This window comes from Tachypleus tridentatus, chromosome 9 (genome assembly GCF_004210375.1).
Source record: "Tachypleus tridentatus isolate NWPU-2018 chromosome 9, ASM421037v1, whole genome shotgun sequence".
NCBI lineage: Eukaryota > Metazoa > Arthropoda > Merostomata > Xiphosura > Limulidae > Tachypleus > Tachypleus tridentatus.
Genome location: NC_134833.1, coordinates 105,586,623 through 105,599,862, shown reverse-complemented (window position 1 = coordinate 105,599,862; position 13,240 = coordinate 105,586,623). Strand labels below are relative to the sequence as shown.

Below are 13,240 nucleotides of genomic sequence, written 5' to 3'. Positions count from 1 at the left end.
GATTTAGTTTAATAAATCAACTATTGGCTATAGATATTAATTAATAATCGTTTCTAAAATATTGTTGGAATGTTTAAATAATGCTTATTAAAGATTAAGTTCTTTGGTGATGTTAACTTAAAGCTTGAATGTATGTTCAATGAGTAACCTTCATATTAAAGAAGTTGTTATGGTAATTTCATTATTTGCTTTAATTTTCGTTCAGTCCATTCTTCTTCACTTATTGTAGAATTTTCTCATATTAAAATACAAATGTTTTGGTCGTCTCTGCTCACTCGTTCATGACCGAGATGTGGTGACTTCATTTATAGTGTTGCTTGGTTGCTCGGGGATTAAAATTATTCTGTGAAATAACGAACGGGTATTACTCAGTGTACGCGATAGACATATTAAATATAAATCTATAGCTGTCCGTCACAATGCCGAATGCTTGTCACATGAACACAGTCCTTTCGTTACTGGAAAGTTTCAATAACTAAAATAAATATGCAGATGATTTGGTAATTTTATTTAAACCGTATAACGATTCTGAGACGCATATTATTCTTGTATAAATATACGTAATACATACATTATATGTATAAATGAAGATAACCAACTTACTGTTCTTGTACCGTAAGTAATAGGTGTGCATACAGCACTACATAACTATGATGAACGAACACAAGAAGAGAATTCAAATTCAAGTTCTAAAACGTTTGAGCCAGCGATAAAGATAAAACGATAACGAAAACAAATGTAATCTTACATGGAAATACAAAAAAGTTAATTTTAAAATCACAATGTCTGTAATAGTAACACCCAAACGTGTGTGCTAGAAATACAGAACATGCCTTAAATCCAACAACCATACAACCATTTGTGGATAAGGTTGTTATCCCTAAAATGATTAATATCTAGTATGATGGAAAAGGTGTAAAATCAGCTGCAAAGATAGCATTGAAAAAACACCTTAGTTTTGTAATTTTAAAGTAACCAACCTTAAACTATAACTTGTTATTATAAAATAATAATTTTGTTTTATGTTCTCACAGGTTACATCTTACTCTTTACTAACATGGATTGATTTATGTCCATATTAAATAACTAAAATAGTTTCAAATATGCTATTAAAATAATCATAAGAGGTATACATAAAACATGCTAGTTACAAACTACTATTTATAATCATCTCGACAACAGAAGGATTAACAAACACAACCATAAAAATTGAAACATTATATGATAATATGAACGACTGATTCTGTAGTTAATGTGTTTCAACACCAGAAGTGTGGTTTTCAAAAAAGGAAGAAAATTTGTGTCGCTTCAAGTTTTAACTACATAATTTTCAAACACATATTTTTATAAATTGGGATAATCGCCTTATTTGTTTGTTCGTTATTAAACCCAAGCTGTACAATGGGCTATTTTTGATGTGCCCACCGTGAGTATAGAATCCAGATTTTAGCGTAACAAATCTTCATATTTACTCTCGAGCTACAGGATGTGTAACCGTCTCAAGACGTGGTACCAGCAGTTTTGTCAAAACTATATTTGGCAGTCGGAAATCATAAATTATTATTGCTATTTGGTGGATTATCGCAGAAGTAAAGTTTTTATTTTACTAAATTAGAATTCACATTGTAGCTTTACTTGAAAAGTTCAAATTCAAATTCAATAATCTCATATTAGATATAGCTACAAATTAGAGTAAAAATTAAATGGAAACAGACTGATAACTGGAAAATTTGATGTCTACGACATATAAACACGATCTACCAATACATAATATTTCTATGAGATCATTCGGGTATCCGAAGTCGTAACACCCTTATTGCACACATGCAAAGATAAAAAGCAAGAGTCACTTGAGATATCCATCGATACAAGTGTTCTATTCTACGATAGGCTAAAAGAAAGCTAAACAAGCGGATGTAATATTATTTGCGGAATGTTGAAATTTCGTTCTATCTTGTTTCAATGTTCGAATAATGAAAGATTGTGACGTAATACTTATACTTTACTCTCAGTTTTAAGAATTGAAATTTCACCACCATAAATCTATATCAGTTTTTGTGAGACACACACATACACACACACACATATATATGTATATATACATGTTTATAAGTGTGCATTTTGTAAACATAATTCACAAAAAAGCACAGAATACTTGAATCCAGTTCAATATATTTGTTAATTAAAGAGAAGAATGTTTCGAATACTTTTTATTGCAACGCTGTTGTATTTTGTTGAACCTCATGGTTACTTACAGGATCCACCATCACGTTCCAGTCTTTGGAGGGTCAGCTTTCAAAGCCCTGTCAACTACAATGACAACCAGCTGTTTTGTGGAGGATTCTGGGTAAGATTTTCGTCCTTTTATATAATGAGTAAATGGTGCTCGAAGGTCCAAATTACTAAAGGAAGACAGATTTTATTAATAAAATTCCAAAATCTTCTCACAACAAGCTTAGATTTTTTAATGTAGATCACAGTCATCATAATAAAGTAGAAGACCTAGAATGCTAATTAACACTGAATCTGTTTTAAGTTTTACTGAGAGATAGCTGAACCTTTTATTAATTCCCATTATATAGTAAATCATATTTGTTTGAAAATTATTAGAATTTTACAAAGATATTATAATATACTAGGGAATAGTACGTTAAAAACTATGGGGCAAGTACTACAATCCCCATCCTACAGTATACCCTAACCTCACATTTCATTGCTAAGTTAAGTAAATAAATTTTACGAGATGAAGCTTGACCAACAAAGAGACAGAAAAGGGCAACCGAGGCAGTCAGACATTAGTAAATTCCTTTATGATCCAGTCAAAATTAAGATAATTCATGAAATAAATTCTATAAATTCTATGATTATTTACCAATAATCATGCTATATCATTAGCATGATTATTGGTAAAAATCAGTTCGGTTAATAATTTCTAATACACAGAAAAGACAGTGCTTTTTGGTAATACTATGTTGCAACAATGGTTTTTATGTCATGCCACTTAGGAACAGACGTATAACCTGTATTGTTGTTAGTCTGTGTAATGAAAGTATAAAATGAAATGTGTAGACACCAAAACTAGGAAACTATTTGTTGATTTAGAGCAGGGGTGTGCAACATTTTTCGTCGGTGGGCCATATAACCAACTTCATCAATCAAGCGGGGCCACTTAAAAAACAAGCTTATACATGCACAATAAATTAAAAAAAAATTCTCAAAATGCAAGCAATAATATTTTATATTTTTGCATGAGTGATCATTTTAGTGCGACACTTGAAATTTAGAGTCCTTGCAGAGCTTGTCAATATCAGCTTTGACAGAAGTGGTTGCCACTCTTAACTGACTGGTCAAATGTTCATCAGTCAGCTGACTTCTACATTTGGTTTTGATGAGCTTCATTTTTGAGAAAAATTGCTCACAGCAGTAGGTGCTACCAAAAAGGGAGGCAATTCTTTGTGCATGACGGGACAAATTGGGAAACTTTTCACGTACACAGAGTTTGTAAAAGTCTAGCAAACTGTTTTCAGAGAATTTCCTTTTAGTGTCCATGTCAGCCTGCAGTTCAATGAGTTCCATTTGGCAATCATCAGGACTGTCTTCCACTGCCAAATCAAAAGGTTGAGCGAACAATTTCAATCTAATTTCAGTTTGTCTGAAATCTGGAAATCTGTTTGCAAACTCATCACGCAGCTTTTGTACACTGGTTCCATATTTGGTGCAATCCAGATTAGGAAATTCCAGTTTCCTGGTTGCAAGACATGTAAAATGGGTCAATATGGCTCTTCTCAACTGAACCTGGAAAAGTTCCAATTTCTTCTCAAAAGCACAAATATGCTCAAACAACTTATTCACAAGTTGACTTTTCCCTTGTAGTTTTAAGTTTAAATCAGACAGATGCTGTGTAATGTCTGTGAGGAATGCTAAGTCATTCAGCCAGTTCTCATTGCTCAAGAAGTCCACATTCTGACGTTTGCTCTCCATGAAGAACTTAATCTCCTCTCGCAGATTCCAGAATCTCTTCAAAGTAGCAGCTCTACTAAGCCAACGTACAGCAGAGAAGTACAAAACATCTGAATACTCACTGTCCAGCTCATCTAAAAAGTTTTAAATTGTCGATGATTTAATCCTCGTGTTCGAATATAATTTACGCATTGGACGACATTTTTCATGACTTCTGCAAAATCCAGAACTTTGGTGCACAAGCTCTCTTGGTGAATAATGCAATGGCTTACAACTACGTCTTGTGCTCCAATTGCAGTTAGAAATTTCTTGGTGAATCCATTTGTCCTACCTGTCATGGAAGGAGCACCATCTGTTGTAACACCACATAATTTATAAGGATTCAGTTCAAACTTTTCTACAACCTTAAGCACTTGTTCACAAATATCCTGTCCTGTGGTTGTGGAGGAAAGGCTTGCCATATCTAAAACTCTTCGAAAACATCAAAGCCTGCAGTAACAGCTCTGATGAAAATGACAAGTTGGGATGTGTCATTGATATCAGTGCTTTCATCCAAAGCCAGACTGAAAGCTTCACACGAATTCAATCTCTCTTTCAAAGTTTCTTTGATGTCCTCTGAAAGATCTTTTGTCCTGCGTGAGACAGTAAAGCGGGAAAGGCTAGTTTGCTCCAACAAATATTTTTCTCTGGACATGCATATTCTGTGAATATTGTTAAACAATTTTAATAAATTCTCCATCACTGAAAGGCTTTCCTTTTCTGCCATACATTCACAAAGCTTAAAACTCAGTTTTGTCACCAGTTCTGAATTTTTCTTGAAAGTGGTAAAACACCTTGTTGCTTTTCAATGGATGTTTTTAAATGTTCAATTTTGTCCTTTCGTGCCTGACCAACAATTTCATCAAACTGGGAGGAGTGCTTAGTTGCGTAATGTCGCTTAATATTGTACTCTTTCATGACTGCAATTGTAGTTTGACAGACGAGGCAGACAACACCTTGATTATGTGGGACAACAAGATATTTTGTGCACCATTCACTGTTGAATAACCTTCCCTCATCATCAATTTTTCGTTTCTTAACTGCTGACATTTTACTAGCCCTGAAATCAAAACAAAATTATTCTCACGAAAATAGCAAAGTAGAAAAAACATAGAATTTATTTACACATGGAACCTCTTATGGACAGAAACACATGTTTCTAAATTGGCATCCCGATCATAGCCTTCCGGTACTTAAATTAATTGAGAATAGCAAAATACAGTGTGACCTCGCCTATTCGCGGTTCGCCATTCGCGGCCCCGCATATTCGCGGGTTATGCGCGAACTGCGTTTTGTAGGTCACAGAGACTGAAAGGGCTTTTCGAGGAGATTTCTGTTGTATTTACTCAATCAAGCCGTTTTATCAATTGTCGTCTTCACCAAACAAGATTGGACTGCTATTGGCTGACTGCCTCAGCTTCCCCAACAACGCAAACGGCAAAGCACAGCCGGGACCGCACGGTACAATTTAGTGAAATACATAACAGTATGCAATATTGCTACATTATTACTGCATCAATGAGTATAAGTATCATTAGTGTTTGGGAAGCATTTCATATAGAATATAATCGCATACATATACGTTTTAAAACTGCGTCCAATATTCGCGGTTTTCGCTATTCGCGGGAGGGTAAAGAACGTAACCCCGCGAATAACGAGGTCACACTGTACATAGAATCAGATGCATCTGAAAGCAAAATTTTAATAAATTCAGTAAAGTCACAACAATATGCTAAATAATAATCAATTTACCTTCAATCTCTTGTAGTAACTGTAAAAGGTAATAAAATTTTCACCAATAATGAATGACGGACAGCAGAGGTTAGGGAAAATTGTCGCCAGCGGGCGAAGGCGAGGTTCAGGACATGACGTTGAGTCGTAGACAATAGTGCTAGTGCACGTCACCTATTCATGCCCTAAGGAGGCCGACCAATCGAATTCGGCCTGCTCCTCTCTAGCAAAGATAATTTTAGAAGTTTGTCGAGTCGAAGCCTGGGAATCCCGTAGGATCGATGCTTTTAAAAATATTCCATTTGCGTTGGATTACAGATCAGGCCACATGGTTAGATTACAACAACTAGGGCCACACTAAATGGCTTGGCGGGCCGGGTTGTGGCCCGCGGGCACACCCCTGATTTAGAGTCTCCGTTGAATAAAGTGGTTTATTGTTTATTAAAAACATTGGTTGTATTAACAGAAAAAAAACTTAATTCAGAAACTATCAAACTCTAAAATTGAATCATTTGGCTCCAGGCTAGGTGATTATACACAACGTTTTTACTGTAAGCTTATTATCCGAATACTCACCACATTTATAAGGCTTCACAGACATCCTTACGCCTCCTTATACTCCAGTTAGTAAGATTGTAATGGGCAGACAATGATCGAGTGTGTATGTGCTTTTCTTATAACAAAGCCACAACAGGCTACATGAGGGGTCCACTGAGAGGAATCGAGCCTCTGAATTTAAAGTTGTAAATCAGTACACTTACCACTGTCCCAGTGAGAAACAATAGTAATCAAATTATTCTATCTGGATAAATTAATTTTGACTTTTATGACTACGATTTACAACGCTAAAATCAGGGGTTCGATTTCTCTCAGTGGACTCAGTAGATAGGCCAGCGTGGCTTCGCTATAAGAAACACGCACACACACACCTCGTAATATATTTAGAGAAATCAAGCGTGACGTGACACATTCTTTTATGTAGGTTTAGTATGAAGCTTCACTCTAACGGTTTTCGGCCTTCTAAATTAATTTAATTGCATGCACTGTAAAGGAAGTTTTCTGATAATATGCAACTTGTTAATTTTCAATCAAAAGTATTTGTACTTGTAATTATGGCAAAAATATTTATAATATCTGCTGCAGGCTCTAAATTTGGGTCCTCTGGTGAGTCGCCGCAAGTCTGAAAACTTACTCCGCTAAGAACACAGATTTTGATACTCGTGGTGGGCACAGCACAGACAGCATTATAATGTGGCTTTGTGCTTTAGAGTAAATAAATTTTAACTAACTATTGATCACATTAAATGCAGCCAGCCAGCAGCAACCTACACTAGCAGATGGTATGCCACTCTTATAATGCTCCGAGAGTTTAAAGTATCGAGAATATTTTCATGGTATTGGGGTTTCGACATGGCTCACCGGCTTCGATATCCAGAACCCTAAGAAACGACCAACCCACGATTTTCAATACTAAGGATATTGAAGGTTTTAAGCAAACTGCATGACAGAAGTTGTTTATTTTACATGCAAGTAATATGAGGTCTCTGAGAGAAGTTTTTTTTTTTTTGCTTTTGTTTTAATGTGAGTAATGTGATCTCTCTGTGGTAGGAAAACGTTTAAGTTGACAACTATTCTGAACTTTCAACTAACAGACGCCATGAATATCAAAACTGAACACCAGGTCAATTTGTTCTAATTGTTATTGTAATGTTCTAGGGACTTATGGGTTTCGATACCCCTGGTGGACAGAGTGCAGATAGCTCAAGTATCGCACATGCACAGTGATATCCTTATATTTTTAATTTTAAATAACAATATTTCTTTGTGTAAACAATTTAAATTAAGCCATAGTTTACAAATAACGAAATGTTATAGTCAAAATTCCTAAGACTTAACATGTGCGTAAGCATTATTTTCCCAACTGAAAGTTTAGGAAAACTGGCTAGATGTCACTATGTGAAAATCACGTGAGATTTACCACGAAATGTACTTTACAAACATTAAATTGCTTCATAGTTTTGTTTTTCGTTTTGCCTAGTATCCGTCATTATTGTTGTTTTCACTTATAGTTTATTTCTGTTTTACGTTTCAAAAAAGACGAAATAATAAAGAGTGTTCGTTTTCAGCTACATTTGTGCCTCATTCGTAAAGTAATTAGAAACTTTATGTCTGTTGTTGTTTTGAATTAAGCACAAAGCTCCATAATGCGTTATCTGTGCTCTGCCCATCACGGGTATCGAAACCCGGATGTTAGCGTTGTAAGTCCGCAGACATACCGTTGAGCCACTGGGGGACCCTTTATGTCTCAAATCACGGTTTTGTTAAATGAAAAACTTATTAATTCCTGTTTTAAATGCTGTTCATCAGTAATATTTCGTTGCTCAGTTTGAACAATATAAAGGAAGGAATCACGTGAATGGGATACAACTTCTCAATTTCCTTGCATTAGTTGAAACTATGATTTTAAAGAGGTCTACTAGAGATTTACCTTATTCACCTATTCAGATGTTTGATTGAACTAAAGCACTTATCGACATCTTTCAGCATTTATTAGAGAATTTTATATTTAGTCTGAGTGACATAATATATTTAATAGTAAATGTCATTCATGTAGACAATATATAAAGAGTTAATTTAATTAGTTAGAAGTTAAATTTAAGATCCACAGAAATATACAAACCTTCAGTAAGAGCTTTAAATATACAAACCTTTAGTAGGAGCTTAAAATAAGCCTCAACTATTTTACATTTTGTTATAATTTAAATCATTTCAGCATCAGTGGGGTTTGAATGGCGGGAAGTGTGGGATATGTGGAGATCCATGGGACGAGCCTGAGCCTCGAGCCAATGAAGATGGTGGAAAATATGGTAATGGAATCATTGCTAGAACGTATGGAATGGGCGAAACTCTGAGAGTAGCAGTGAAGATAACAGCTCATCACAAAGGGCACTTTGAGTTCCGTCTCTGTCCTATAAGGTAGGGATGAAAAGTTTTTGTTGTAATCTATGTCTGAACATATATTCACACGTAATATTTTACAAATGAAAGGGCGAAAAGTACATCTTTTTACACTACCATCATCGCATCTTGCCGTTTGTACCATCCAGGATAGTTTAAGCTGATGCCAAAACTATCGGACTGTAAAAATAATATCGAAGTTATTCAAAAATTCCATAATAACTGTCTCTGAAAACATAATTATACAATATATTTTTGTTATGAAATGTTTTTCTTGGCATGTTTACTTTAAGCTATGACGGTCAGAAGGTAGACCAGGACTGTTTGGATAAGCACGTGCTCCATCTGGTTGACGAGTCTGGTTATAAATACATCCTACCGCCGGGATCTGGTGTTGGACTGTACCATATAGACCTAATGTTGCCTCGTAACCTTACTTGTGAACGTTGTGTCTTACAGTGGCACTACAGAACAGGTGCGTACATACACTCGTATTGTGTCACTTTTACTGTAACGTGTCAGTTTATCCTTCACGTTATTTGAACAGCTCATTTCTCACCTTTATGACCCCAGTAGCATAGAGGTATGTATGAGGGCTTACAATGCTAGAAGATGGGTTTCGATACCCGTAATGGCAGAGTACAGATAATTCTTTATGAAGCTTTATGCTTAACTTAAAACAACAACACTCCTTTATATCAAGTTTCTGTAATTACAGCTGCTGGTCCGTTTATTCATTACCTCTGTTTGCTAGTTGCTTATCTCCTGTATAGCATTATATTAATAATACAAGTGATTGATCTCCTTCAGACTGCATACCATAAAGGAGTATATTGACGTCACAAGTGCGCAGTTTCATTAACACAATACTTTGGTCGTCGTTTGTTTTCTGACCCCAAAGAGCAGTATATTGGTGTTAAAATCGCTTGATCTGCTTTGAGTCATTACTTCAGTGTGGTATTTGTTTGTCTTTCCTTAAGTACTATTATGATATGGTAACAATTTATTTCCCTCGGAAACTACTTCAGTATGGTATTTACCAGTCCTTGCTAAAGTACTATTTTGATATGGTAACAGGTTGTTTTTGTTTTCTCCCTGAGAGACACTACTTTGATGCGGTATTTACCTGTTCTTCCTAAAGCACTATTTTAATATGGTAACAGTATATCACTTAGAGAGACATTATTTTTATGTGATTTTTTTGTCATTTCAAGAAAACATGTATAATTGGCATGTGCTTGTTCTCCACCCTCCCCTGATAGAAACACTTTTGACACGTTAAATGCTTACCTCAGTTGGACAGTATGGCCACACTGCGCCTGCCTATCCCCTTTGAATAATATGTAAATGTGGTAATTGTTTATTCCTTTAGGACTTAGTCTCCCAGTGGCACGGTGGTATGTCTGCGGACTCACACTGCTAAAATTCAGGTTTTGATACCCATGGTGGGTAAAGCACAGATAGCTCATTATGTAGCTTTGTGCTTAATTCCAAACAAACCAAACCTTTATAACTTAAATTGTAGTGTGGTATCTGTTTACTTCCTACAACTCATAATGGCTGTATGAAACCTTTACCTTCTTTGTTTGTAAGTTGATGTAGCAATTACCGATCATATAAATTAAGGTTTCGTTATGACAGCTATCTATTTCACAAGTTTACTGTGCTCGAAACTGATAAGTATTGTTCGGTATTTACAATTCCGTATTGTGTATATACTTAAGTATGACGCATTTATTCCTCTGGTCTCGACCTCCTCTTAAACGATATGAGTTATGCGATATTCCTCTTCTTCATTGTTTTGAGTCAATGTAACTATAAGTATCTAATTTAGAAAGTTTTGAAATCGTAAAAGTACAAGTACGCAGAAAATACTGCTTCGCCTACTAATCTGTCACTAGAGCCAAGAATTATAGCAATGTTATTATTTCCACAGGAAATTCTTGGGGAGTTTGTAAGGACGGAACTGGTGCTCTAGGTTGTGGACCACAAGAAGTGTTCCGCAGCTGTGCTGATATCAGAATCGAGGACGGACACTTCCGAAAGCATTGACTTATTCTACTAGGGAAAGGGCATGGAATCAACTGCCGAATTAAAAAATTTCACCTGAGTCACTTTCTTTCAGCAACAGTTAATCTGAATAATCGTACTCGAGATATATGCGTTTATAGTTCATAAAGGACAATTTATTTTCAGAAATCAATTCAGTAGAATATTAAGGTAAAGGACTTACATTGCTTTGAAAACAACGTGTGTAAATGATATTTTAAAATAGGATGTACAAATATAAAATCTATAGAAATTCATATTAAACTGTGTAAGAAGAAATTCCTGTTTTCACTTTTTAGTTATCCTTAGATAACATTTCATTCGTATTAAGTACATAATGGCCAGTTGTTACTCTTTTAAAATGTAATACTTCAGTCTGGAAAGTTATAGTATAGTCCAGTAAGGTAAACAATTTAGCAAAGTTAAATAAAACAAAAATCGATAACTAAATAAACAAGGATAAAATCAGATAATGTTACATTAAAGTTGAAAATAATTTCAGTTAACTTGCGTAATCTGATTCATGCCCTGTAAGCTGTTATTCCTAATTATTAATTATATATACATTGTTTCGATCACTCTTGTGTCTGTTATATCTCAGCATGGATAATGAACACTGGTATTCAACGAAATGCCTCTTTTTTGTTTTCGACACTGGATATGGTAGATGTAGTGTAGTTGATATATTGTAAGAGGCGTTGTTATGAATGTGTATTTTAATGCTATTGAATAAAACCGATAGAAGACAAATTTCAGACTTCAGAAGAGTTTCAAGAAGGTTGAATCTTACGTAAAAATAAAATAAAAAATAGTGAAAAAACAAAGGCGTCAATCATCTGAACAAAAGTTAGTATGAAATTGACGAATGAATTTATTTGTAACATTTTAACGTCTTTATCTTTCACTAATGAACTTTTAACTATCATTTAGTATACATATATTTAACAAGGAAAATTGGAAATCTTATATTATAACTACACAATGTGCTATCTGTGCTGTGCCCACCACGGTGTCAAAACCCGGTTTCTAGCGTTTTAAGTCTGCAGACGCGCCGCTGTGGCACTGGGGGGCTAGAGCCACAGTACAAGCACAGTAAAGTACATAAAACATATAGACTATAGATATTTTTAACACATCGCAAATGTAAAGGAGGAAATTATTGTTTATGATGAATTAATAAAATCCATTCAATGTAAGTTGTATTTAGTAAATATTGAAGTGTCTTAGTTATAGTAATTTTCTTGTTTGTTCAGTGATATGCTTATGTGTGCTGTAACTACGGACGCAATAAAACATTTTACTTATGACTATGTAGGGATGTGCTTTTAATAAACGATATACCTTAAAAATATGCCCTGTCTCAGATTTATGATAGATGGGTTGCAGAAGACGTTAAGCCTGACTCTGTGCTGTGTTGACTGTAATAGTGTAAGTAATCATTGTTTCATACCTTGGCTATAAAGCGTCACTAACTCTATGCCTACTTCATTGATTCGATTACTTTGGATCTGAGGGCTGGCACAAACAAAATTCAAATGTACCAAAAACTGGACATATTAAATAGTAAAGCGGTAAGGCCAGTTAAGTCGTGGCCTAGTTTCTTTTTTATAGCATGCAGAGATAAAACTTATGAATTAAAGCTTACTTCTTTTAATTCAAAACATTACGTAGTGTGTATGCAGTATTTATAATTAAAACGGCTCATGATTCAGTTTCATAGTATTAAATTTCAAATATTATTTTTTTTGTGAGGACATGTCTTCAGACCCTCCCTGGAAATGGTAATGTGGCAATGGCCTGACTATTCCAAAATTGCTTCATATGGCAATATTAAGAGTCACTCAGTCAATAATAATCGACATAATATATATTATGACAAACATATGTATGGTTTTAAGACTGGAAATGATGATTCGTAAACACTTCTTTCTTATCTTTATTTTACTGTATTTTTGACAACAAATAATACAATGTTACAATAATCGTAACTTAATGTCAACATGATATAAACAGGTTTTTGCTTGCTGTAAAAATGAAAATTTATTTTCAATTTTACATCATTTTGAAAACAACTTTTTGGGATAACCTCTGAAATTCTCTTTGAGGTCGTAATTCATAAAAAGTACTGCTGCAGTTGATTCATTGTTACCTCGTTTACACGTTTAACTTGTATTCATCTTTTTATTATTATTTACACGCGCAAGAAAAAATATTAGCATGACATCGTTCCTTAAGTAATTTGAAGTTTTATTAATTTGTCTATTGTACAGTAGAGGTTAGCGTTTTCTACAATACTGTTGTTATCAGTTTTATTTTATGCTTTTAAAAAGAAAGTAGGAAGAACCGAGGTATTAATTTAAATCCCAAAATACTCCATTTATTCGAAGGACGAACTAATCCAATAGTTAACGTGATGGACTGTAGATCCCTCTTTTGTGTTCCCATACTATTCTCAACAAATACGTTCCGTACTTTGGTCCGTGGGTGCGTTATAAATGGGACG

The 13,240-nt window shown here is 34.6% G+C and overlaps 1 protein-coding gene across 1 annotated transcript; it reads left to right on the top strand.

Moving 5' to 3' along the window:
- Nucleotides 1-2,116: 2,116 nt before the first annotated feature.
- Nucleotides 2,117-12,045, top strand: LOC143225963 (uncharacterized). The gene is made up of 4 exons (XM_076456229.1): nt 2,117-2,347; nt 8,504-8,706; nt 8,982-9,163; nt 10,625-12,045. The coding sequence occupies exons 1-4, from the start codon at nt 2,195-2,197 to the stop codon at nt 10,738-10,740; spliced, it is 654 nt and encodes a 217-aa protein (XP_076312344.1). The 5' UTR covers nt 2,117-2,194; the 3' UTR covers nt 10,741-12,045.
- The last annotated feature ends 1,195 nt before the right edge of the window (nt 12,046-13,240 follow it).